We start from the raw sequence: 27,957 nt of genomic DNA on the forward strand, positions 1-27,957 counted from the left end.
CTAGTAAGAGCATCTTGAGCATATCTCTTTGTGTTTGTGTTTCCATGCTTAAAAGCTTCCACCAATGCTCTAACCAATGACTGATTGATGGAATATCGTTGAGCATGGCTTTATACTCTTAATTTTCTCTCCAACATCCATATCGTTTTCTCTTGTAGCTCCCCCTTCCGAACTTCTGTCTTGCACCAGGCCTGTGCTTGCTTCCATCTCAGCTCTACTTCTGCAACACAACCCTGCTCAGTGCATCAGCTGCCACTGCCATACACCACCAGAGATGCAATTATCTTTCTTCTGGGTCAGAATGCACATCTGACTTCAGAAATTTTCCACTTACTGAGACAGGACAAGGGATTCTACTGCAAATTCACTCCAGCACCAGTCACTGAAAGTTGAGTTTATGGGAAAAAATGTAAAAAACGGACGACCAATGAGCAAACTATTCAAAAAACTAAACTAAAAAGAAGAAGTAAAAAACCAGTATATGATATCCATAACTGACATGGATAATAGAACTCAATAGCTACATTCTAAGCCATAGGCCAGGTACTATTTCCCCTACAAAGATAGGATGCAATTTAGTTGTCCTAAGGGTAAAATCCAGTCTAAGGATACAATAGATGTCACGTATACAGTAATCATTCACGAGCAACTCGGACTACCTGCTTCCCTATGTTTTAGCCAGTAAAAAGACACATAAATGCAGCAGGAGCACTCTCAAGACCTTCCACTGTATCTTCTACGTAAACCAACTTCCCTTCCTTGAAATGTTGTTTCATCATTTCCATGAACTTTGGGTAAAGGTGATAGTGGTCTGAAACAATTAATCCTTCCATCCGAACACGTTTTGTGATAAGAAGAAATAAGTTGTGAACCCCGTCAGGCTGCTCAAGATTATACTGTGAAATCATTCCACAAACAAAAATTCTTCCATGGAGAGCCATATTAGGGAGGACAGCTTCAAGTATCTTTCCACCCGCATTCTCAAAGTAAACATCAATACCCTTAGGAAAGTACCTGAAGCAAGAACTATGTGAATCCGAAAGCGCACACAGTATTCAAACAAATTAGGAGTTGGAGTTGCACTTCGCTTTGGTCAGATAAAAACTATGTGAATCCGAACATGGTAAACAAAGATACGAACAAAGGAAAGCAAGAAAATGGTTTTAACTAGTATAGTAATGGCCGGTGGTACTAATAAAAATTCCCACAGAATAAATGTAGAAGCGCACCTTTTCAAAGTTGTGGTCAAGTCGGGATCTTCTCTATAGTTGAAAACATCATCAAATCCAAACTTGTTCTTTAACAAATCAACCTGAAGTTTCATCAAACAAGAAAAAGTTAATAATGAACTAAGCACTAAGTTGAAAGAGCAATCATTTACGAAACCCTCAATTAGCTTACCCTTTTCTTCTTCTTCCAGAGCTCAATCGACTTCAGCACCATCACCTTCTCCCTCGATCCATCAAGCTACTAAACTTCCTAGAGATTATTCACACAAAATCAAGCTCAATTCCTTTGAATTGAGATCGCCGGAGAGACGAGAAGAACAGTAGAAAACGAGAGAGAAAGAAGAGAAGTGAAAAATATACCGGAACATAATTTTATAATTTCTGGGTTTGTGAGAAATTTTCTCATCAAAATTGGGTGCGCGCCTGAACTATTTTGTCGGTGGGTTTCACAGTGACCAAAGTCTTAATAACGGATGTGTCTGTAGTTTTCACATTTCTAAACATGCACCGCAACCAATCTAATATTTAATGGATTTTCAAGAATGGATCCATATCCAATCCACCCATGAGCGGGTTGCGTATCCACCCGTCAAATCGCGAGTGGATTAGGTCGGATCGCCGAGTTGGACCACCCATGCTCATCCTTAAAAAAATACTAGAGTTGTAAGTCGGATTGTCGGGTTGGACCACCTCATCCCTGGAAATTTGAAATCTTTTTAGTTAGAGGATTTTTATTTTTTTAATAGATCAAAAGGAAAAAAATTATTAGAAAAGAGGTACTTAAAGAATATCTCGACGCGATAAATTCAACCAGACACGAAAAAGGACCGACACAAAAAAAAAGACGAGACTAGAGTTTGAGTTGTATAATACTGGCCTTTTACGTGCAGCACCGTTGGGAAACTAACTTTGATAATCCTCACAAGTCACAACATCGAACAATGCCTATTTTCAGAATCATCCAGACGGGAAAGGTCGGTCAAAGGAAAATTAATAAACCCGGTCCACAACAAATCTTTCGTGATGGGACAAAGACAACGACATTCATTCCAGTCCTACCACGTCAAGATCTCATGATCCGAATTTCCGTGGCAGGTTATTATTGGACTGGAGGCCCCGTCCAGATAGCTGTACGACTACTGACGGGAAAATTTCTCCTTCTAAGACCGGCGGTAACAGGTAATTTAGCCGTTAATATAGTTATAAATAGAGACCATTTTTCATGAGAAGAAAACAGTAAGAAAGGACTGTAATTAATTCAGCAAACAAAAATTAGAGTTATTGAATATGCCACTGAGTAGAATTGCAGTTGGAATGCCTGGAGAAGCCAGTCAGCCTGAAGCTCTGAGAGCGGCGCTGGCCGAGTTCATATCAATGCTCATATTTGTGTTTGCAGGGCAAGGATCCGGGATGGCTTTCAGTAAGATGTTAACTAATAGTTCCAAGTATTATGATTAAGAATGCTGAGCTACCATTGAGTTTGTAATGTATTATTAATTAATAATTTTTGCAGGTAAAATCACTCATGATGGATCAGCAACACCTGCGGGCTTAATATCGGCTTCATTAGCTCATGCATTCGCACTCATTGTAGCGGTTTGTGTTGGAGCGAATATCTCAGGTGGACATGTGAATCCTGCTGTTACATTTGGTGCTTTAGTTGGAGGTCACATTACGTTGTTGAGAGGAATTTTGTATTGGATTGCGCAGTTACTGGGCTCTGTCGCTGCTTGTTTGCTTCTTAAGTTTGCTACGGGAGGAATGGTAAGAGAGATAAAAGTGATTGCTAAGATTCAAAATTGTAATAAATATTATCAAAACTGATTTGGAATTGAAAAACAGGAAATAGCAGCATTCTCTCTATCAGCAGGTGTTAGTTCATCAAATGCAGTGGTGTTCGAGATTGTGATGACATTTGGTCTTGTTTACACTGTCTATGCTACTGCTGTTGACCCAAAGAACGGAAATTTAGGAACGATTGCACCAATTGCGATTGGTTTCATTGTGGGTGCTAACATCCTAGTTAGTGGAGCCTTCGAAGGTGCATCTATGAACCCTGCGGTTTCATTTGGTCCTGCTGTTGTTAGCTGGACATGGACCAATCATTGGGTCTATTGGTTAGGTCCATTTATCGGGGCAGCACTGGCTGCTATTATATATGACACTATCTTCATCGGCGAAAACAACCACGAACAACTTCCTACAACAGATTACTAGAAAGTAGAACATTTTGGGTTGGGAATGCATCTCTCTCTATGCTTGGGTTGTTGTTAGATATGAGCTCTTTGTTTCTTTCAGTTTTCGAGTAGTTTTGGGTAGGAGTTTCTTTATTAATGCGGATTTGAATTCTAAATTTTCAGTGATTTGATCATGTACTAGAATTATTGGGAGATCGACCACTTTTTTCTTGTAATGCAGTTATATAATGATCGAGTAATTCTCTCAACCAGTTTAGTTTAGTTTAGTATCGAATCTGTGCCTCAGAAATTTGAATCGAAATTGTGATTTCTGGTGCATACACTTGAAACTATCTTGCCACGTTCATAAGATGGGGTTCTTTGTTCAGTTGATTGGAAAATGTTGGATTTTTCCATTTACAGAGAGAGATGTTAAGGGTAAATAGAAATGGAATTTCGGCTCATTGAATCTTGCACTATTTTTTACTCCTCTTACTACCTTTTTTCTATATTGCTACTCCATTCATTCCAAAAAGCATACGGACATATACTGTTGGGAATATATATTTAAAATATTTTATCCCAATAAATATGTTTTTTATTTATAAATTTAGTCTTTATTAAAAGTAATTAATTTTTGCTGTAATTAATTTGACCGTTTCATTTTTCTGCTTTTAATGTTGTTAACAACACACCATTATAATTTTGAGGGTTTCATATTGTGGAGTTAATGGTGTTAACTACACCATAATTATATTTGATTAAATTATGTTAAAACCTTTTAATATAAAGAGAGATTTTGGTTGGAAAAAACAAATTGAGAGAGTTGAGTTCTTCTTTATGTTTTTTGTTCTCAAAGGAAATATTTTTGTGAAAGAAAACAATCTGTGAATATCATTTGTTTTCTATAAGAGATTCTGAGCAAGAATGAAGTGTAGTAGTATCACATTCCTCACGGTGCAAGAGTGATTGTGAAAGATATATTGAACTCGGTTGTTTTATCCTGGGGACGACGCGACATGGAAGAACTGCTTGCACAATCTTGGGCAGAGCCGCGAAACGTCTTAAAGAAAACGACCTAATCCGCGACTCAGCCATAACAATGTTTTGTTTGTTTTTTGTGTGATTATTTTGCAGTCATAATTCAGCAATTGTCCCAACAATTTTAAGACGTTCTATTCTTCCACGGATATCAAAAGAAACGATTGCTGAAACGCGATAAGTATCATTGTTTAATTTGTTTTATTAAATTATATAAACGGTATAATTCTTCTTTAGCAATTTAGCAAGATGCTTGGAATTAGTTTACTTAATACCTAAAGTAAATTTATGTATGATCTTGATGGACTAGGAATAACATGGTTAAATATTTTTTTTTGTGAATTTTTGACATAGAAAAATATTGTTGATGATAAATGGGTGTTTTTAACATGTTGTAGAGTTTTATGCGCATATCTTTAACGAAAAGGAATTGGGTCTTGAAATTTTAATCGAGTATATGAGAAATCATGTGGATCATCCCTTTAAAATTTCATAATTTTTGGAGTCCGAAAAGTATTTTTAGAGTATTTTACGAAACTGAATAATGTTGTTGAAAATTTCTGACGATTAGAAATTTAGTATTGATTAATTTAGTATTTCTGATCTCTGTGCTGATATTTTGGGTTTGTGTGAAACATAAAACTTATAAATTATGAACTTATCTTCGAAACTCATTTTGAAATTTCCTGTTTGGATTTTTCGATTGAGAGATGTGGTGATTTCAAAATCGTTGTGTACGTTTGTCCAAAATAGGAGATGATACTTGACATTAGAGATTAAAGATTGAGATGTAATAAATTATATTAAAATTCATGTTTTGATTTTGATTTTGATTATTATTACTTCATACTCTTGTTTTGGAAATGAAAAAGAAGATCATTGTTAGAGATTAAGCTAATGCACCACATGTGCTTGATAATATGCTTAGTGGAAAGTTATAACTATATGTTATAACTATATAACTTTGAATCTTTGTTTGAAACTTAAGAGAAACATGGAGTGCTATGTTTTATTTGATTTTCAAGTAATTATGTAAGTGCATACCTTACATTTTTTTTTTTGGTTTCAAATGCTCACATGTACATGATTGTGACAGGTGAAAATTCACTTACTTGAGGAAATTTTATTTTCTAATGAAATAAAAAAATTGCGGGAGATTAATCGATGTGTGGAGTAATGGAGTTGGTGATTTCTTTGTTAGTGCGCAAAGAATGGACAATGGTTTAAAACCAATTGAGCTTTAAAAGCAATTGAAGTATGTTTGATGAACTATTTGTAGTTATTGTAGTGATCAAATAATGACATTCTAAAGTGAATAAATTGATTGTTCAATCTTAAAATAAATTTTAGGGAAACAAGATATTGAGAATTATTGTGTATGACAATAAACATGTGACTCATATAAGTTTGGAACTTATGAGATGGAATTTTATACGAACCCAAAACCGAAATAATTAGAAACCTAGTCAAAACTAATGTGAATATCAACTCTCACCAAGAAATGAACATAATATTGATTATGAATTTATTTGTTATTCTTGCAAGACATTGTAAGGATATCAAATATTATTAACAATGCTTTTCAAGCTAAGTTAATGTAAATTGTGGATACGGTGAGAGGTTGGTATATATTGGCGTTTTACACCATGTTTGTTTTGATAGGTTATGGATCAAAAGTTGAACCAAATCGTTTGAAAGAAAGTGGTGTTGAGATATACTCACATTACTAGGATTTTCGGTATTGGTACGATCTCAAAGTTTACTTTGGGTAGAACAATCTTGTTAAAGATGTTCACACTTCCGAAATGAGAAAGAATTCTAGTTTCCGCCTATCTTGTTATTTACAAGATTGGGATTAGAAATTTGTTGAGTTTGATCAATTCAATAATACAAATGATATGTTATGGATAAAATGTTTGAGCATAATATTGCAATTTTATCATAACACAAATTGAATTTTGAATATTTGAAATATGAGATTTTGTCATGCATTTTAAGAAATCAGTGAGTTAGTGATGAATATGAGCATGTTACATTTTCTTATAAACTTGGTGGATTTTTGAATAACATGTATGTATTCTTACATAACTCATAAAAGCATGTACCGTTTCAAATCTAACGCGAGTTGCATAAGTTTGAAATGAAATAAAATGTTGGAGAATTTTATAAAAACATGTGTGATGCTTTGAGTGGCTTGTATTGATATCAAATATGATTCTTTGAGTAGTTAACTAGGTGATGTTGTCTTCACGAAAATTGTTTGAATTTTTATACGCTATCTTGTACAAAACGTTTTGGGTTTAGATCATTGGTTTATTAGTTTTTCACAATTTTTGGGATCTTTAGATATTGTTTTGAAATTCTTGTTTGAGTCAAAATAGTGGGGGTTCCATATCCTATGCTTTAACACATTTGAATTAAATTATAGGAACTAGAAAAATGAAGGTGACAACTAATTCACTAAGAATGAACCTAGAAAAGCATATATAGTGAGACTAAATTTTAGTCATGAATATTTTGTTTCTTATAATTTGAAAGATAACTTCTTATAGAGAGTAACTTTGTTCTTCAAACTACTAAATCTTTGGCAAAAAGTTTTTATGAGCCTATTGTTTTTAGACAAGCAAACAGAAAATTGTTGACTCTTACATTCATGTCACTAAATAACTTACATGCTTGTTTGTTGATGTTGTTTCTACAATGTATGATTTGTTATAGTCATAAGTAGAAATATATACTTTTGTGTAAGTTAAGGATGAGAATCTATGTAAACCAAGCATGGAAAACTGTGTAGTTTCTACAATAAAAGAAATCATATAAGTTAGATAAGTTATCCTTTATATTCTGAAAAACAACTTTAAAACAATTTATAAAATAAAAATTGTATACTTGATTCATTCGAATGATTTCAGAATTGATGAAAGTGAAATGCACAATACTCTTTGTTTTGTATGCATAAGTGATTTTTTGAATTTTTATTCTAACGTATAGGATGAAAATGAAATTGAGAACATGCTTAGTTTGCTATTTGACATGAAAGACTTGAGTGAAGATGATGTATATTTTTGAAATGAATTTTTTCTTTCTTTGGATCATTTTCATTTCAATGAAAATAGAATTTTTAAAAGAGACAGAAATATATATAGTCTGACTGTAAACAAGTTTTCACTCATTTGGTTTAGTGCTAATGCTTTTGAGATTATGTGTGATTGCACTAGACATGAGTATGGTAGCTCAATATGCTTCTTTGCTACGTGATTGACTATATATATAAGTATTTTTTGTAGTGGAGGTGTAATATATTGCTTCCATAGTGGGGGTTTTATATTCAGATTTTCCAATCCTAGTATGGAAAATTGGTAAAATATTGAGAAGGTTATGAGGTGTTTCAAACACATCATACGCCTAGAAATACACTATCTAAATGGTTACCGCAATCCTTTAAGGATATTGCGAAGCTGATTGGGGACATCCTTTCAGTTGAATCCCTTAAGGGATGGAGCGATTCGATCCTATAATAGATAGAGGAACATACATATTAATCGAATGTGATAGTACCGCGGCTATTGCATGAATTGAGAATGTAACGACAACTATAAGAGTTGATTTTATGACAATATGGATTATATAGTGTCTGAAACGAGTTTCCATTAGTCCTTTGACGAAAGGATTGATAAGAAGATGTGAATACATCTTAGGAATGAGGTTGATGCCCATTGAGATTGAGTCATCTATGATGGATACCCAACCTAGAAATAGGTTCAAAGGGACTAGACGAAGTCATAGGTGATATGGAGATGCGAGAATCATGCTTTTGAAAAATTCATCCCACGGCATGACATCCTGAAACGAGTAAAGGTTGAGTTTAATTTTTAATTTTAAAATTTTAAACTCTTAATGATGTTTATATCTCTATTTAGAGTAGGGTACATTCAGGAGTACTCTTGATAGACTCACCTATATGAATGTGAAAGTGTGGCCGCTTTCTATGAGAATATGGGTAGTTCTCTAGATCATTCATTAAACTGGGATATAAGCGCAGGGCCATAATGTGTTGGCTTTAGACTTTACACTAGTATAGTCGTGTGTGTTAAGTAATCTTTTTATCTCTTATAGTTTAAGACTTATGCTCACTCTATGGTCAGATTTTAAGAGAGCCTATTAACACTACGTAAAGGTTCAAGTCGCGAGACACCTTTGCTTATGCACAACTCTGTACGTTCTTGCTCAATGTTTTAAAAATATAAGTGGGGGATTGTTGGGAATATATTTTTAAAATATTTTATCCCAATAAATATGTTTTTTATTTGCAAATTTAGTCTTTATTAAAAATAATTAATTTTTGCTATAATTAATTTGACCGTTTCATTTTTCTGCTTTTAATGGTGTTAACAACACACCATTATAACTTTGAGGGTTTCATATTGTGGAGTTAATGGTGTTAACTACACCATAATTATATTTGATTAAATTATGTTAAAACCTTTTAATATAAAGAGAGATTTTGGTTGGAAAAAACAAATTGAGAGAGTTGAGTTCTTCTTTATGTTTTTTGTTCTCAAAGGAAATATTTTTGTGAAAGAAAACAATCTGTGAATATCATTTGTTTTCTATAAGAGATTCTGAGCAAGAATGAAGTGTAGTAGTATCACATTCCTCACGGCGCAAGAGTGATTGTGAAAGATATATTGAACTCGGTTGTTTTATCCTGGGGACGACGCGACATGGAAGAACTTCTTGCACAATCTTGGGCAGAGCCGCGAAACGTCTTAAAGAAAACGACCTAGTCCGCGACTCAGCCATAACAATGTTTTGTTTGTTTTTTGTGTGATTATTTTGCAGGCATAATTCAGCAATTGTTCTAACATATACCAGCAAGCTGCAAGACTAGTCTTGGCCTGTTTCATAACACAGTAGCCAATGGAGCTACTGAAGGTGCCATGCTGCTTTTAGCTAATTTTATGTCATTCATGGATGTTAAATCGTTTTCTAAAATGCAAATTTGAGTAGGTAAAATATTGAATTAGTACAAGATTCTCTGCTAACAACGAGGAAACTCCAAGATGCACCAATTCCTCTTTGTTAACCATCCCTATTGGAGGGTGAATGATTGACAACATCCAAGATCTACCATTACAATAGTTATAAAACCTTGTAAGTTATCAAGGTTTATTTAAGTGAAAACTACAGGGAGACCCATTCTTACACATTTTCCTACTGTGAAACCCACCCCCACAAAATCTCACGGGCGCACCCAAAAGCGGCCAACAAATTATTCGCATGCCCAGAGTTTTCAAAATTCGTTTATTTTCTTTTTTATTTCCCAGTTTAGCCTCACTTTCAGTTTCAGTTTTAGAGATTTAGGCGCAGAGATTTAGATTCAGAGATTCAGTTTCTGAGAGATTGAGAAGGAGATAGAAAACAATCGAGAGCGAGAGCTGAGAGATTGAACTATCAATAGCTGAGAAGGAGCTGATTGAGATATTCGATTTACTCGAAAAAGATAATTCAAGCTTTAGCCTCACTTGTTCTGATCGAGAGATTGATTATCGAGAATTATCCTTAATTACCGAGATTCAATTTACTCAGCAAGCTTTAGCCTCACTTGTCCTTGATTACCGAGATTCAATTTACTCTGCAAAGTTTCAGATTCGTACGTTTTTATTCCAATCTTGATTCTGATTTTTGTTTAATCTTGATTCGATTCTATGTTTTAGTTTCTGTAAGATTGGGATCTATTATTTTAGGTTTTCGAAGCTTCATTTAGTTTTTCGAATCGTTTTTTAGATCTTTTAAGCTTGTTTTTGAATTTTTGTTTATTTTCTAGGTTTTGAATTTGTTAACATCAATGTAGATCTTTTCGACTAAATTTTTTTGTTTCGATTTCATGTTCCGATGTTGACATACCAATTTACTAGGTTTTGCTTCTGTTCTGTTAGATTTTTTATTTGATTTGTTTTTCCATCCTTATTTTTGATTTGTTATCTGTTATTGATTTTGATATCATGTTGATTTCTCATCTGATTATGGTTAATGTAGATTGTTTGCTGTTGTTGATTTGATCTTTTAATTTTGAGTAAGAATTTTTGTGAAGCAATATGCAGGATAGATATGTTTGGTTTTTTCTCTTTGTGTTTTGCAGGGTGAAAATGCATGTTGGTAGTGCACTAGCTGTAATTCACTACTTCAGTGAATTCTTAGCACATCCTGTTGATGTCAACACAACTTTGGAGTCTTTGAAGACATCCGTTTGCCAGAAGTGGACTCGTTTATTACTGCATCATGTCATATTTTCCTTTAATGATGGAAGCAAGTTTGTGCGAGTTGATTCTGATATTCCGCTTCAATGTTTTCTATCTCGTTGCCACTGTAAAGGTCAGAAGAGCTTTGATTTACTTGTCGAAGTTGGCTGTAATTCTTCCAGAAGTCGTAGTAGAGCTTCAAGTAGTCGTGTAATAGAACCTGAACCCGAACAAGCTATGGTGAATTTCCTTGAAGATGGTTATGTTCCTGTTAACAAGGTTCTTAGGACTGAAGGTTGGGATAAATTACTTGGTGAAGTTGGTAAAGTGTTTCTTGGAGGTGTAGCAGAGGTACGTATCGTAGTGAAGAAATACAAGTTAAAAGCTGGGCGTGTTCTTGTATATAAGAAGAATGAACCTAGCAGGTTCTATGCAAAATGCTCAAAAGAAATTTCCCTTGGGAGTATAAGGTTTGTGTTGTTGATGTTGAAAACAGGATACTTAAGGTTAAGAAATATGAGAGCAGTCATACCTGTGGTGTTGGAACTGAAAGGCTTTTCCATAGGCTCAGCAGTAAATTTGTTTCTAGTCTGATCAAGGATGAAATCCGAAGTGATCCGAGTTTCAAAGTATCTGATTTTGCAAAGTTTTTCAAAACTAGCTACGGGATCAATGTGAAATACTACCAAGCTTACAACGGAAGAGAGAAAGTGTATGAGGATATATTTGATGATGAAGCCATGTCGTATTCGCATTTGTCATGGTATGTAGATTCCATTCACAACACAAATCCTGGGAGTTGGATTGATTTTCAAGTTCAAACGGATGAACCTGAAGCGAACGAGGATAGTTCAGCTAAATAAGAAGATGAGGCACCTTCAAATAAGTTTGTGCGTCTTTTTATTGCTTTCGAGGCATGCATCCATGGTTACCGTTACCTTCGCCTCATGGTTTATGTTGATGCTACCTTTCTTACAGGGACATATAGAGGATGCCTCATGGCTGCAACCGCTATCAATGCTGAAAATGGTAATTTTTCTGATAATGCATTCTTTTTATACATGTGCATAATGTCTCATGCATTATTTATTTTTGCTTCATAATGTCTTACGCATTATTGTTTTCACTTTTATGGTTATGCATCATTTCTGTTTTAGATGCATAAGACATTATACATTTTTTGTTTTAGGTGCATAATGTCTTATGCATTATGGTTTTCACTTATTGATTTTATGCATCCTTTTTATGCACATGCATAATGTCTTATGCATCATTTAGTTTAGATGCATAAAACATTATGCATTATTTGTTTTTTCTGGTTATGCATTATTTCTGTTTAGATGCATAAGACATTATAAATTTTTTGTTTTAGGTGCATAATGTCTGATGCATCATTTAGTTTAGATGCATGAGCCATTATGCATTTTTTTAGCTGCACATACTTCATGTAGACTTCTTCCCACTAGCCATGGCCCTGGTACCCGGTGAAGATAATGATAACTGGGAATGGTTCATGAGGAATTTGAGCAATGTTCTTGATCATGATCAAAGGCCAATTACATTTTTATCTGATCGTGCAGAAGGATTAAAGAGAGCGATTCCATTTTACTTTCCTGGAGCCTTCCATAGTTTCTGCTATTATCATCTTAAGATGAACTTACCTATTAATGCATCTGACGAAAGGTATGGTGCAGTTATTTATTCATTTCAAGCTGCTGCGTATGCTCTTAGTCCCGAAGGTTTCCAAACTGCCATCGCTACTATTAGGGGTCTTGGTTGTGGTTGGGTTGCCGACTATATTGAAGATATCCCTCCAGAGAAGTGGTCAAATGCCTTTTTCCAGGGTTGTAGGTATGGTAGGACATCTTCTACTCTTGTTGAATCCTTCAATAGTTGGATGAAGGTACACAAGAAGCTCCCTGCAAAGCTCTTCTGGATCAGATAAGGAAGGATGTGATGAGTATGATGTCAGAAAGGCGGAATACTGGTAATAGTTTCATAAAAATTCTCACACCGAAGAATGAAAATAAGATGAAGGCTCTTATTGATGGGGGTTTAACCTGGCTGGTTATACAGTCCGATACTCATGTTTATGAAGTGGAAGGAGGGGACAGTTCTCATAGTGTTAACCTTGAGGCAAGGACATGTACCTGTCAGAGGTGGCACGTCTATGGGTTTCCATGTGTGCATGCTTTCGCATCGATAACAATGTCTGGTTCTAATCCTTATGATTTTGTTGAACCTTATTTCACTACTTCATACTTCAATAATGCCTACAGCCATGCAATTCATCCTATTCCGAACTATAACAGGCCTGAAGTTTATGAAGGTAATGATATTATCGATGTACCTGATGTTAGGAGGCCGCCAGGGAGACCACAAGCTAATAGGCATTTGAGCAGATATGAGAAGCCGCCCAGGAGCGCTATGCGCTGTGGTAATTCTTTTGAGCTTGGTCATCATAACAAGCAAACATGTACGAATCCTACCTGTTACAAGAAGCCTCCAAAGCCGCCGAAGCAACCTAAGGGAAGTTAAAAGAGAGCAATTATCTTGTTTGTTTCTTCAGACTATTACTTTTATGTTTGAACCTTATTCATTTTTCTTTCATTAGTTTCTGTATTAGTTTTTATGAACAAGTACTTTTTCTTTACTTAGTTTCTTTTTTTTATTGGTTTTATGAAAAATACTTTTTTTCACTGTGTGTTTTTCTGCTTCTATCAGATAATATTTTCATTTTTATTCTTAAATGCATAATGGATTATGCATTAGTTTTTGATGATGCATAACTTGTTATGCATTAGTTTTTATGATGCATGACGTATTATGCGTTATTGTTTTGAAGATGCATAATCTCTTATGCATTGTTTTTCGACGATGCACGATCTGTTATGCATTTATTCTTTTAAAGATGGCCTCATAACGACTCATGCAAATGTGGTTCCTTCATGCATCTGCATCTGCATAACAAGTCATGCGTCTGCATAACAAGTCATGCACATTTATTTTATTAGGAATAACATGTTATTCAGGTTATTTTGTTGCATAACTTGTTATTTAGATGTTTATATGTAAGCTGTTGTTCCTTCATTTTCCTTGTAAGATTTATATCATAGTACAGTTAAATGAAATAAGATTGCAGCAAATAGAATAACTGAAACCAGCATTGATATATAATAAATATATATATATAAACATCGACAAGATAACATAAGTTGTTATGACAAGAACTACTGACTAAAGTTAAGTTTTCATACCAACACATTACACATAACTACTGACTGAAGTTAAGCTTCACACTAACTACTTTCCCATTAGTTTTCACTCCCAAGTTAAATTGCTCAACCTACCAACAACAGACGGGTTGTTAAAACAAATTTACGTTTGAGCCTCTCTATTATGCACAGCTTCATCACATTGACGCGCAACATCATCCGAGATGTCTTCATTGGCATCTATCGCCCAATTGTTTCCAAGATCCGTCAGCATTTTCAATACCAGACTTATTCTTTTCTTGTTGGCTTTTTCTACTGCATCTTCCTTTCCCAACTTCAGCCATTTGTCCCTGACTTGAGATTTCATGCTCATCTTCATATAATAGCATACAAGTATGAGGCAGTCGGGATGATGACCTTGTTCAGGAACAATCTTGGTAAAAATATCCCTGTATACAAGCGGTTCCCTCTTTATATCCACGATTTGTGGTGATAGATTCAGTTCATCATATCTTTGTATCAAATACGGCATACAAGCCTTTGCCATTATGAGAGCTTGTTTCTTGCAGTTAGATTTATAGCCTTCAAGACTGTTATAGTAGTTCCACTCACCCTCTGAAAAGTCATACTCTAACAATGTCCAATGTGTACCAGCAGGGTTTTTCTTTGTCATATAGTTCATTGGAATGAACATTCTCTCCACTTCAATAGGGAGATTCAAGATGAATTCTCCAACAAATTTGGCAATCCCATCTTTCTCCTTTGTTTTAACAAAGAATTGCAAAAGAAATATTTTTTAGGAAAAAAAGTTAGTGGATGCAATTGAAAGGGTGCACAATAGGTGTAGAAAACAATGCTGAATAACTTGTTATGCAGTTCAATCTAGTTGCATAACATTTTATGCAGAAGTAATTATATGGAAATAAGATAATATGCATGAATGACTTGTTATGTAGCAAAATGATTTTATTTTCTTGACTTACCCAAGCATCTGGCGTCATGAATGCAGACTCTGCATACCTATGTTCAACACTACCAGCCATCTTTTCATTTTCCCGCTTCCTGAACAACCTCTAACTGTAGTAGCGTACTACTTGGTCTTCTAAGTATTCGTTGTTCATTAGCTTCCTTATTATATTTGCGTGAATCCGAATATCCCACAAGTACGGGTCTTCTCCTTCTCTGATACTCCAAGCCGAATTTCTGCAGATGACATAAGACATAATTGGTGAGATGTTTTATTCAAGTGACATGCGGCAGAACCATAAACTAGAGGGTTGTGTTATGCATGGTTTTTTTTAAGCATAACTTGTTATGCATTTATTTCATAAGAAGCATAACCTGTAATGCATTGATTTCTTAAACAAGCATAATAAATATAACAACATTTTTTGCATAACTGAACATGCATTAAACATTGGAGCTGCATAACATGTGATGTAGATATTTTAAACAATACATAACTAACCATGCATTAAACATTGGGAGCTGCATGACATATTATGCAAACAAGCATAAAGGTAATTTTGATGTACTTACAGGCAGTTGGCATTCTCAAAGTATGTCTCCAGTACTTCCATCATGGCTGATTCTATTGTATCCTTGTAATATTGAAAGCATTCCATTGTTTCCAGCGGAGGTAATTTTCTGAACGGCAAGCCAGCAGACGTACGGGGATTTTCTTCTTCAACTTTATTCTCATCAGGCTTGTCTTTTTGCTTTTGCTGCTTCCCTAGCTCACAATCTTTGAGTAGTATACTGGTTGTCCTTTGATTCCATGTTTTCCTTTCCTTGATTCTTCTTACCTTGCTTCCTGGTTGCTTCCCATCCTCTTCTGCCTTGTTTGCTTTTCGCTTCACTACTGAATTTTTCTTCAATGGTGACCTCTTCAAAAATTCTGTTCTTGGTACAAACTCCCCTCCTACGTCTTCTTCCTAAAGATTCATGTAACCAAAATGTGTTAGATATAAACAGTTTATTATGAAATTAAGGAAATAGTTGATTAAACAGCAAAACAACAATATAGTAAACAGTTTATAGTTGATTAAAAATAATAAGTAGTACATAGTTGATTTGACATTAATAAAAATACCATAATAAAATATGTTATGTTGCTTTTCTAAAAGTTTTAAAATACAAAATCTGTTTATATTTTAGGTACCAGGTTTTGTGAAATTATCTCCATCTCAGCATCTTCATTATAGCCTTTTTCTTTTTCAGCATCTTCTGTGGCACTAGGAGTTAAAGGATTCTCAACCACCATCTCCTTCTCTGCATCAACAACCATCTTAACAGCTACTTGTTGTGGCTTTTCAGCCACTGGATCTTCTGGTTGTTGTGGTTCTTCAGTTTGATGTTGTGGTATCTCAACAGCGGGTTGTTGCAGATTTTCAGCTTCCTGTTGTGGTCCACCAACATCATCTTTAATTGCAACAGCAGGTTGTGATAAATGCAGATTAAATGTGGGCACCACATATTCTTCTGCTTTCTTCTGAGTTTCTGGAAGAATGTCATCATCACCACCGGCCAAAAAGTCTCTTTCATGTGCTTCAAGTCTTTCTTGTGTTGTTGCTATATTTGGTGTTGTCTCCAATTCCATTTGAGTTTCTGTTTCCTTGTCGTCCCTGGAGAGATTAACAACTTTTTCCATGTCCATGAACTTGAAAGGTGAAGACTGGATACCTTGACTAGCCGTTTGGTCTTGGCTATCGAGTATGATAACTTCTGGCACTGATTCTTGTGTAGGTGGTTCAGTTGAAGATACCAGTTCAACAAGGGTCTCATTCCTTGGCAAGTTTTGGCTCAGTGGGTCGCTTGGCTCAGCTGATGATACATTGACACTAGGTCCACCTGACGACTCCTCCTGCACTTCTATGTTGCCACAATCAACGAGCAATTCCTTCACGTAATTATACAACTTTTCAATTAAGTCTACTCCACTCTGTCTATTCCTCTCTTGAGTCTGCTTCATGTCTTTCAGCTTTGCTTCAATGATCTGCAACCTTGCTTTAGCACTATCGGGGGGACACGTTTCTTGTTCAATGATCTTAATCGCATCCATAAATGCTTCTTCATACTTGTCCCTGTTCTCTTCAATATTCATTGCGACGAGATCATATATCTCTTTCCTTTTTCTTGGTTTTCTTGGTTCACAGAATTCCATATCCATTGCACTGTACTCATCTTTAAATTTCTCATTATACTACAACATGATTAATGAAACTCATCAAAGGAATGCATAACAAATATAACAACATTTTTTATATGCATAACCTGTGATGCAGCTAATCTAAACAATGCATAACTAGTCATGCACTTAATATTGGAACTGAATAATATGTCATGCATTGATTTGTTAAGGTGCATAACTTATTATGCATTTAAAAACACAACCCTGCTTAACTCCTTTTCAATATTGAAAAATGCATAACCGGACATGCATTCATACATTCGGCTGCATAACATGTTATGCATTGTTATTAAGGTGCATAACTTATTATGCAGCTATCCTTTTTTGCTAACGTAACTTATTATGCATTCATTTTTAAGGAATTTAGAGATACTGTCATAGATGCATGAAGGTCAATTATAAATCATGAAATGTTCACAAACAGGTACCTTTAAGAATGTAATATTCTTCTTGAGCATTACTTTCTTCATTGCTGCCAAGTCCCACTTCGCAGCTCTCGGTGTAGCATTGGAACTGACCTTGACGATGTCGGATGATATCTCATTTATGTTAGAATGCTCAGCCAACCAAAGCTGCAAAAAATAATAACTAATAAGATATCCTGTATCCAAGAAAGTAATATTTATTGACAGATGTTATGAAAGTAAAAAAAAAACTAACTCACAAGAGAATATATAGTGCAACCACTGCAATTCCTGATATGAAGATTGTCTCTTTTTACAGTCTTGATTCCCTCAATCAGGTGTTCATGAATAAGATCAGGAAAAGAGACAGAGTTTATGGTTTCCAAATCCTTAACCAAACCAACATACGAAACGTCTAAATTGTCTCCACTTGAACGACAAAAGAACAAGACGACTAGCATGTAAAGGCAGATAAGGCAGACAACTTCCTCTTCATGACCTTTCTTATCAAGTTTTTCCAACACCAACCTTTCAATATCATCTATCCACACCTTTGTTACCCGTGATTTGGGATCTTTGCTGATAAATCATGGCTTTGTTTTGAATGGGAATTGCTTGACGAGGGGATGTGACTGAGTCATCTATATCTCTGCCTTCGAAGTCAGAATATCATTTCCTCTGTCTCCTTCAATTCTTGGAATCAGAAATGTAACAGCAAGCTCACTAGACGTTGATGCTATGGACTTGTTTTCAGACAACTTGAATGAATGTTGATTCAAATCTTCATGGTCATATGATAGAAAGACTTCATCCATCATCTTGTTGCTCTTACCATCCAAGTATGCCATGTTTGCAGCATATAACCAGTTATAGAACTTTCCAAACACACACACATTCATCATGTTAGACTGCAACGGATTCAAACCACCTCTGTCTTTTATCTACTAAACAAGTGACCTACCCTAAGGAAACCTGCTCTATAAGTACCTCCTTGAACTGCAGATTTGGTTTTAAGTTTAACTGCATAAACAAAAGAACAAAAAAAAATGCATTTTAGAACTGCTATTTTAGAACAACAAAGGAATGCATAACAAATATAACAACATTTTTTATATGCATAACCTGTGATGCAGCAAGTCTAAACAATGCATAACTAGTCATGCATTTAATATTGGAACTGAATAATATGTCATGCATTGATTTGTTAAGGTGCATAACCTATTATGCATTTAAAAACACAACCCTGCTTAACTTATTATGCATTTAACCACACATGCCTCTATCTCAGGCATCTGCATAAACCATTATGCACATCTTTTACCATGCATAATCTATCATGCACTACTAGTTAATACTACATAAACAAACAGTTGACTGCATAACATATTCTGCATATTTTTTAAGAAGGCACAATATGTTATGCATTTGTTTTTTTAACAAGCATAATTTGTTTTACATACAAACAAACGGGTAAATGATAAGACAAGTTTATTAAATGATGCATAACAGGAACAGGAAGGAGTTCAACGCACCTTGTTTATAGACAACACATTGCTTATTAGATTCTTCTTCTTCTTCCTCTTCACTCTCGGATTTTTCGATTTGCTTCTTCTTCATCCTTTTCAGGTCTTTCGATTGTTTGGGTTCATGTCTTTTTCTTTTCTTCTGATGATCAACAGCTTGCCTCACTGAAACAGGCCAAATCATATTGAAACAAATCAATGACACCAATTAAACAATATATCACACAGAAGATACCACAAGCAAATCTTACCATCTTCGGCATCATTTGTATTATCATCCTCATTATCTGTATCATCACCCAATACTTCCTTTGGTGCAGCTTTCTTTGCTTTCTTTTTTCCCTTAGTAGCTTTTTCAGGCCTAGGTGAACTAGGTGATACTTGAGGTGACACCTGATCTTTTAATCTTTGCGACTTCCTTGACGGGGTTGCTTCAGGATCTTTTCAACACACAAATAAATAAGCTATTTAAGTTATGCAGTAACTTTGGTAAGCAGATGAAAGTTAAAATTTAAACAGATGAAATTTAAAAAGCAACACTTAAAAATAGGTGTTATGCAGTGTTTTTTTTTTTTTTGTAAGCATAACCTGTCATACATCTGCATAACAAGTTACACACATTAATTTGATGCTGCATACCCTGTCATGCATCTGCAGAACAAGTAATGTAGATTTATTTTATGCAGAATCACACATGAGAACTAGTTATGCATACCAGAGCCTTTCTTACTCTTCTTCAGAGCATCTCCCTTTGCCTTGATTTGCATCTCCTTCAGTGTTTTGACACTATCAATTTCTTCTTATTCATCTTCAACATCAGTAGGTAAAATCACATTGAGGAGAAAATTATGTTAAAATCGAAGAAGAATAAAGTGATAACTCAAAAAAAAAATATGGGTATTCAAGATGAAACTCTCACCAGAAACAATTTTCTTTTTAGGTTTACTCTTTTTTTCTGGTTCATCATCGGCAATTACTGTAACAAAATTTAAGATTAAAAAAAAAATTCATAAAAAATACAAAATCAAACACTAACAGATGAAGCTAATGATAAATCTCACCGGGTTTTTTCTGTTTCTTCGACTTCATTTTTCCTTCGGTTTTCCCTTCTTCATCTGAAGCATCAAGAACAAAAATTAAAATCGAAAATCAAATAAAATCAAATGTACCGAATGCATGCAAGAATAAGATCGATTAAACTAGTTTTAGTACCTAATTTCTTCTCTTTTGATTTCTGAAGACGTGTTTTTGTTGGTGTTTCATCCATTTTGGTTCTACTGAATTCTAGGGTTAAGGTTTTTTAGAGTTTGAAATTGATTTTAGGGTTTGATCAACTTCAATCATCGGTTTTAAATGATTGATTTGTTTGAATGATGTAGAAGAAAATCTTTGCAGATCCGTTACAGTGTTTATGGAGGAATATAAATAGAAAGACGGATGAAGAATAAATGAGAAGAAGAGAAAAGAAATGGGTGAGAGGAATAAATGTTCTGACCGTTTTCGGGAGTTAATAGAACTGCCCAGAACCGCTGAAGGGTAATTGAGGAACTCTGCACGTTTTTAATAATTTTAAATAATGTTGGGTGCGACTGTAGGGAAAAGTAATTGTGGGTCTGGCAGTAAGAAAAAAATAATTCTGGGCCTACGCCTAATTTTCCCTTTATTTAACCATCCTTTGATATTCAGTTGGCTCCGAGAGATGACTATCAAAATGCATAATCTGAATGTTCTTCATTGCCAACAAATATAATCGTGTACCTTAGGATGTAACGTACAAGTTTCCTCTTGTTCAAGAAACACATAATCATTTGAATCTTCCTGAGTATCTTTAACCAAGTGTCGTGTACCATTCTTTGCCGATGTTGCAATTATCTTTAGCTTCATGATATCTTTTACATCTTTGAGTATATGATTAATCACATATAATTCATCATCTTCGTCTTTGAAATCTGTTAGCTTAATGCTCTGGAGATGATTCAGTTCAAGATCTTGAATCTTGCGAGTAGTCTTACCCATACAGGTTTTGTGGGGCTTTGACCGCAAACTAGCCCAATTCATCAACAACTCTATTGAATCGGTTTCAGCGTCATTGCTGGCAGTATGGTTCATCTGGAGTAACACTTAGTTAACACAGATTCTAGAAAGAACATGGTAAGCGTGAAAGTTGAATAAATAACGGAACCACTTAAACAAGAAATATGCTCACATAGAAGAATATCCTCTGTAAGCCGGAACAAATCTTCAGGAAGGATTCAATGTACTGCAGCTTCGAATTATTCATAGGGGATGTAACAATCCAGCACAACTCCTCCATATTAAAAGGTCTGTTGGCATCCTTCATTAACCAACCTGGAGGTTGGATCTGCTTCTGCATATAAATCATGTGCAAACCATAATTGAGTTTTTTTTATACATGTAGTTTGGTAATATGATGATGAAGTGAACTAAATCCTACGCGGTGTAGAGAAAATTCAAAATAAATGTGCCTGGAAAAGCGTACCACGAAGAGTAAGGGTCTTGATTGCTCGTTGTCGAATAGTTAGTTCCTTGATGAATTTCTGAAAGCCAGTTGTGTCCTTGTCATTCTGGAACTCAAGCATAACATCAGTCAACCTAGCCTTCAAATCAAGACAAGGAATCCTTGTCCCACGATACCGAAAGAATTCGAGGTAAGACACAGAAACATAGAGTTTACTCAAATTTGGGCAATCCAACACTGTCAAGTGATGAAGTCCACGACATTTGACAGTGAGTATTTTTATGTCGCTGCACTCCGTAATAACCAGACTATCAAGATGATAAAATCTTGATATTAAAGTGGAAGCAGTATCTCCAGTAAGATTTCTCACAAATCTTAAATGAAGAGTCTTGACTGTGTACAAGGCTAATGTAGTAGTAGGAAGGAGAATTTGATTCTTGGTAGGTCGTGAATCCACTACCAAATTCAAAGTAAGATTCTTACCCTGGGGTTTTGCCTGTTCCTTAGAAAAATCTACACTGACAAGTTTATTCTCTCCCTCAATGGATGGGAAGAAAACTATGCCATGCGGAAAATCGAATTTGTCAGGATTTTCTTAGGGAATAATCACTGACAACCGCGGAATAACGGATCTTGAGATATTATGATGAATAATAAGTAAACCAAGCACAAGCAACCATAATAATACGAGAAAGATAAATCAACTCACAAGACACAAGATTTATAGTGGTTCGACCAATACATACAACTTGTATATATTGTCTACGTCCACTTTGAGCCGCACCAACTCAAATCCACTATGAAGAAAAAACGATTACAACGTAGTTTGAATCCCAGCAAACCCTTGGTTACACCGCAACAATTACCTGAGAAGATAACCTTGGCTCTTGCTCCTCACCAATATGCTCTCACAACGAAACCCTAGCTTTAGACCTAAAAGTTATACAAGAAATCTCTCACCGATCTCCTAATCGTTTTCTACACAATGCACAAATTCAACAAAGCCTAACTACCTATTTATATAGGTTACAAACTTGGCCACCAAGAATTCTAACCGGTTTAGGAAACCCCTTCCCTAAATAACCACGGCTAACTTTAGGAAATAATTAATTAGTCTTCAATAACTAACAATCTCCCACTTTGAAGACTTATTGATTGTCTTACATTCTTCAACTTTGGATTGACGGTGCTAAAACATCTTCCTTGTTAGTGCGGCTCCCCTCCCAGATTCTCATTCTGAGAGACCAACTAAAGCCTTGCAGAGCTTTAGCTTGTCAGATGTAACTCCCTTGGTAAACATATCCGTCGGATTCTTCGAACCAAGAATCTTCTCGAGCTTCAACTCTCCTTCTTCTAAGAGATCCCGAATGAAATGATAACGGATATCTATATGCTTCGTCCTAGCATGATAGGTTGAGTTCTTGGCTAAATGTATAGCACTTTGACTGTCGCTAAACAGAACATTATCTCCTTGTTGCTTGCCCAACTCAGCTAATAATCCTTGTAACCAAATCATCTCCTTACTCGCTTCCGTCTCCGCTACGTACTCCGCTTCCGTAGTATAAAATGTCACCAACTTCTGTAACCTTGAGTTCCAACTCACTGCAGCTGACCCCACAGTATAAACATAACCGGTCGTACTTCGCCTTTTATCTACATCACCTGCAAAGTCTGCATCCACATAACCCCTCAAAATAGAACCACCTTTTCCATAGCACAATGGTACGTTTGTGTTACCACTCAAATACCTGAGAATCCACTTCACAGCTTCCCAATGTTGTTTTCCTGGGTTGCTTGCATATCTACTCACTACTCCCACTGCATGTGCAATATCCGGTCTCGTGCTCACCATAACATACATTAAACTCCCAATAGCCTAAGAATATGGTACGTTAGCCATGTAATCCTTTTCTTCATTTGTCTTCGCACACTGCATACTTGAAAGACGAATTTGACTTCCAAGTGGAGAACTAACTGGTTTAGCATTCTCCATATTGAATCTTTTCAACACTCGTTCAATATATTCAGCCTGACTAAGCATAAGTACACCCTTAGCTCTGTCTCTTATGATCCTCATACCAAGAATTTGCTTTGCTTCACCAAGATCTTTCATAGCAAACTCACTTTCTAATTGTTTCTTCAAATTCTCAATTTCTTGTAGAGATGTTCCAACAACCAACATATCATCCACATACAGTAGTAATACGATGTAGTCAGAACCATTCCTTTTGAAGTAACAACAATGATCTGCATTACACCGTGAGTAACCACTTCTATGCATGAAGTTATCAAACTTCTTGTACCACTGTCTCGGGGCTTGTTTTAAACCATACAGACTCTTCTTTAGCTTGCACACCATCTCTTCCTTGCCTTTTACTATGAATCCTTCTGGTTGCTTCATGTAAATTTCTTCATCTAGGTCACCATGAAGAAAAGCTGTCTTTACATCCAACTGTTCAAGGTAGAGATCTTCAGAAGCCACTAGACTTAACACTACTCGAATAGTAGTCATCTTCACAACTGGAGAAAATATCTCGTTGTGATCAACACCAGGTTTTTGCTGGAAACCTTTCACAACCAACCTCGCCTTGTAGCGAATATCTCCATTTGCTTCAGACTTCATTCGATAAACCCACTTGTTATGCAACGCCTTCTTACCTCTTGGTAATTTTACTAACACCCAAGTGCCATTGTCATCAAGTGAATTTATCTCATCCTCCATAACAAGTTTCCACTTGCCTGAATCATCAGCCCCTAGTGATTCCTTAATATCTTCAGGTTCGCCTCCATCCGTAAGTAATAGATAATTCAAAGCATACCTTGGGTTTGGTTTAGGAGTTCGTGACGATCTTCGTACTTCTTTTGAAATTGTAGGAATAACTCCCACTGCAGTAGAAGTCTCTTCAACTTGTACTTCTCTGCCATCAGCAACATCATGCTCTTCTTGTTCCACACTTCTTCCAGAAACATCATCAACATCGATAAACAACTCCTTATCGACGTTGCTTGACCTGACATCTTCAACTTGTGTTGTATTCCTGTCCTTGTACAGCTCATTCTCATTAAAAGTGACATCTCTACTTCTAATAACTTTGTGACCCTCATAGTCCCAAAGTTTATACCCAAAAGCGTCAATTCCATAACCAAGGAATATACACTTCTTTGCTTGAGAACCTATCTTATACCTCTCATCGGGACTAAGATGAACATAACCAACACAACCAAAAACTTTCAAATAGGAAATATTTACCTTTTTTCCAGTCCAAACCTCCTCTGGTGTCTTCATATCTAATGGACTACTAGGTGTCATGTTAATTAGATAAGCAGCCGTCTCTGTTGCATGTGCCCAGAAGGTCTCAGGCAAACCAGACTGCAACCTCATGCACCTTGCACGTGCATTCAACGTCAAATTCATACGTTCTGCTACTCCATTCTCCTGTGGTGTCCTTGGAACTGTCATCTCCAAACGAATTCCATTTGTAGCACATAACTGTAAGAATTCTGTTTTGTCATACTCACCACCGTTGTCTGACCTTAGACACTTCAACTTCAGACCAGTTTCTGTTTCAACCAAAGCTTTCCACTTCTTAAATACTTCATACACCTCGAACTTATTCTTCATGAAGTAAAGCCACACCTTCCTTGAGTGATCATAAATAAATGTGACATAATACTGGAACCTGCTGTGAGATGCAACATCAATTGGTCACCATACATCCGTGTGAACCAAATCAAGTTTTGTACTTCTCAAGTCTCTTCCTCCTCTGCTGAAACTAACCCGTTTTTGCTTTCCAAGAACACATTATTTACAAAAACTCATATCAACAGACTTCACCTTAGGTAGATATCCTCCCGAACATAGAATCTTCATGTTCTTCTCACTCATGTGCCCTAATCTTCTATGCCATAAGTTAGTGTCTTCACCACTACTAGCCACTACTAAAGTAGTTCCATCTGAAGTCCGGTATAGAGTATTGACTCTAACTCCACGAGCAAATACCATATCCCCTTTCTTTACTTTCCAATTGTGTTTCGTTAACACAACTTCACAGTCATCATCGCAAACTTGGCTCACAGACACCAAGTTCTTCTTCAAATTTGGAACGTATCGTACATCCTTCAATTTCCATATCGAACCATTGACTTTCAAGATCACATCACCCAAACCGATGATGTCACATGCTTCACCGTCACCGAAGAATACTTGGCCATAGTATCCTTCTTTATAAGAGATCATAATAATCCAAGACTCATCTTGCTTGTCCTCAGAGAGTAGTAGAAAACCTTCCGTAATCACCTTCTTGTTATCAACAAGGACCTTCACCGGTTCCGCATCTGCAACTATGTTGACCTCTTTTTGATTAACTTTGTTTCCACCATTATTAGCACTTTTGTTTTCCGGACAATCGCGCTTAAAGTGTCCTACTTTCTTACACGCCAAACACTCAACAATACCTCTAGGTCGAGATTGAGATCTCCCCCTAGACTTCCCTCTAGACTTCCATATGGATTTTTTGTTGTTATTCCTATTTGAACTCCTGCCTCTATCTTCATCATGCATACTTAAGGCCGATATTGAAGAACTAGAAACATAACCTTGTTCTATTATTCTCTCCTCTTCAGCGATCAACCTTTGCTGCACATCATCAAGCTTCAACTTCTCGCTCCCTGCAGAATTGCTTATGGTTGTCCTTGCAGTCTCTCAACTCTTTGGTAATGACGACAACAACCGTAAATCTTAAACTTCATCATCAAAAGTAATACCAACTTTTGAAAGCTGAGAAATAATTGATTTAAACTTCCCAAGATGTGCTGAAATCGCTTCGCCTTCTTGCATCTTCAGATTAAATAATTGTTCACACAACATAATCTTCCCCGAGGCTGATGACTTTTGATACAACTTTTCAAGTTTATCCATAAGATCATTCGTACTAGTTTCCTCTTGTACATTATTGTAGATTTCCTCCGTTAGACATCTACGGATCACGGATACACACTTGCGATCCAGAGTTGTCCATTCATCGTCTTTGCGTGCTCCCTTTTTCGCAACTCCACCCAATGGATCAGCAACGTCTTTCTCATATAGGTAGTCTTCCATCTGAGACTTCCAAAACGCAAAGTTCTTCCCATTAAAAACTTTAACCCTAGCTACCGTACTTTCGTTATGATCACCCATAACTCCCACTCCAATCGTACTACGATAAACCCTAAAGCTCTAACCCGAGCTCTGATACCAGTTGTCAGGATTTTCTTAGGGAATAATCACTGACAACCATGGAATACCGGATCTTGAGATATTATGATGAATAATAAGTAAACCAAGCACAAGCAACCATAATAATACGAGAAAGATAAATCAACTCACAAGACACAAGATTTATAGTGGTTCGACCAATACATACAACTTGTATATATTGTCTACGTCCACTTTGGGCCGCACCAACTCAAATCTACTATGAAGAAAAAACGATTACAACGTCGTGTGAATCCCCGCAAACCCCTGGTTACACCGTAACAATTATTCGAGACGATAACCTTGTCTCTTGTTCCTCACCAATATTGTCTCACAACGAAACCCTAGCTTTAGACCTAAAAGCTATACAAGAAATCTCTCACCGATCTCTTAATCGTTTTCTACACAATGCACAAATTTTACAAGGCCTAACTACCTATTTATATAGGTTACAAACTTGGCCACCAAAAATTCTAACCAGTTTAGGAAACCCCTTTCCTAAATAACCACGGCTAACTTTAGGAAATAATTAATTAGTCTTCAATAACTAACAGAATCGAGCTATCTCAGCCTCTGCCCTGTTAAATTTTTGCTCACCATAAGACTGTAGAAATTTGACGATAGCCTTCAAATTCTCATATTCTTTGTCTACTTTAGCTCCATCATGTATTTCCTTCAGAATGTCGCCATCATTTTCTACCACCTTGGAAACAATGTCGTCTTCTTCACCTGTATCTTCCAGTCCCGCCGTTACTTGTTTACTTCTTCCATCTGGTACTACGGATTTTTCATCATTATCAACATACATACCTCTGGTACAATGAGTCCATAAGTCTCTCCATCTGGAGGAAAGAATCATGGTTTTAAATGCAAATTCTAATGGTAAAAGTGAAACTATATACGAAAGGATCTCATCGTGTAAACTGTTGATATGATCATGTGCATAATCTTTTATGGGGCCTTCTATTTCTTCTTTAGAATCTTCTATGGATCTTTTGTCTCCCCTAATAAGCAAATTAGAAGATAGATTTAATAACATTAACAATAAGAACTCTAAGTTGAGAAACGTACGATAACAACAATAAAAGGTTGGAAGTATGGACTTACAATGCGTTGTCATTATGATCAGCTACAAGTTCTTCATTGTTTCTATTAGAATTACTAGTCTTTTGGTTTGGCTTCTTGGTTTTTTTCTTCTTTGTTAACTTTTTCCCCATAGCCTTT

At 35.9% G+C, this 27,957-nt stretch overlaps 2 protein-coding genes and 1 pseudogene across 2 annotated transcripts; 1 reads left to right on the forward strand and 2 right to left on the reverse strand.

Annotated features, from left to right (window-relative positions):
- Positions 1–635: 635 nt before the first annotated feature.
- On the reverse strand, positions 636–1,443 carry LOC113312662 (annotated as a pseudogene).
- Positions 1,444–2,471: 1,028 nt separating this feature from the next.
- On the forward strand, positions 2,472–3,875 carry LOC113313286 (aquaporin TIP1-3-like). The gene is made up of 3 exons (XM_026562036.1): positions 2,472–2,649; positions 2,743–2,993; positions 3,072–3,875. Exons 1-3 carry the CDS (start codon positions 2,517–2,519, stop codon positions 3,444–3,446), a joined length of 759 nt encoding a protein of 252 aa, XP_026417821.1. The 5' UTR covers positions 2,472–2,516; the 3' UTR covers positions 3,447–3,875.
- A 16,877-nt stretch (positions 3,876–20,752) lies between these two features.
- LOC113312663 (F-box protein At2g39490) lies at positions 20,753–27,950 on the reverse strand. The gene is made up of 5 exons (XM_026561397.1): positions 27,841–27,950; positions 27,286–27,737; positions 21,508–22,058; positions 21,228–21,389; positions 20,753–21,130 (listed from the first exon to the last, which is right to left on the reverse strand). Exons 1-5 carry the CDS (start codon positions 27,948–27,950, stop codon positions 20,753–20,755), a joined length of 1,653 nt encoding a protein of 550 aa, XP_026417182.1.
- Positions 27,951–27,957: the final 7 nt, after the last annotated feature.

Source organism: Papaver somniferum, chromosome 9, assembly GCF_003573695.1.
Source record: "Papaver somniferum cultivar HN1 chromosome 9, ASM357369v1, whole genome shotgun sequence".
In the NCBI taxonomy this organism is placed as follows: Eukaryota; Viridiplantae; Streptophyta; class Magnoliopsida; order Ranunculales; family Papaveraceae; genus Papaver; species Papaver somniferum.

Excerpts from the sequence above, each read along its gene's own strand:
- LOC113313286 (XM_026562036.1), top strand. The coding sequence starts at position 2,517 with ATGCCACTGAGTAGAATTGCAGTTGGAATGCCTGGAGAAGCCAGTCAG. Across the intron at positions 2,650-2,742 it reads AGGATCCGGGATGGCTTTCA|GTAAAATCACTCATGATGGA; the intron begins GTAAGATGTTAA and ends TAATTTTTGCAG. Across the intron at positions 2,994-3,071 it reads AGTTTGCTACGGGAGGAATG|GAAATAGCAGCATTCTCTCT; the intron begins GTAAGAGAGATA and ends ATTGAAAAACAG.
- LOC113312663 (XM_026561397.1), bottom strand. The coding sequence starts at position 27,950 with ATGGGGAAAAAGTTAACAAAGAAGAAAAAAACCAAGAAGCCAAACCAA. Across the intron at positions 21,390-21,507 it reads TTCGTGGTACGCTTTTCCAG|AAGCAGATCCAACCTCCAGG; the intron begins GCACATTTATTT and ends ATTTATATGCAG. Across the intron at positions 21,131-21,227 it reads TACAGAGGATATTCTTCTAT|ATGAACCATACTGCCAGCAA; the intron begins GTGAGCATATTT and ends GTGTTACTCCAG.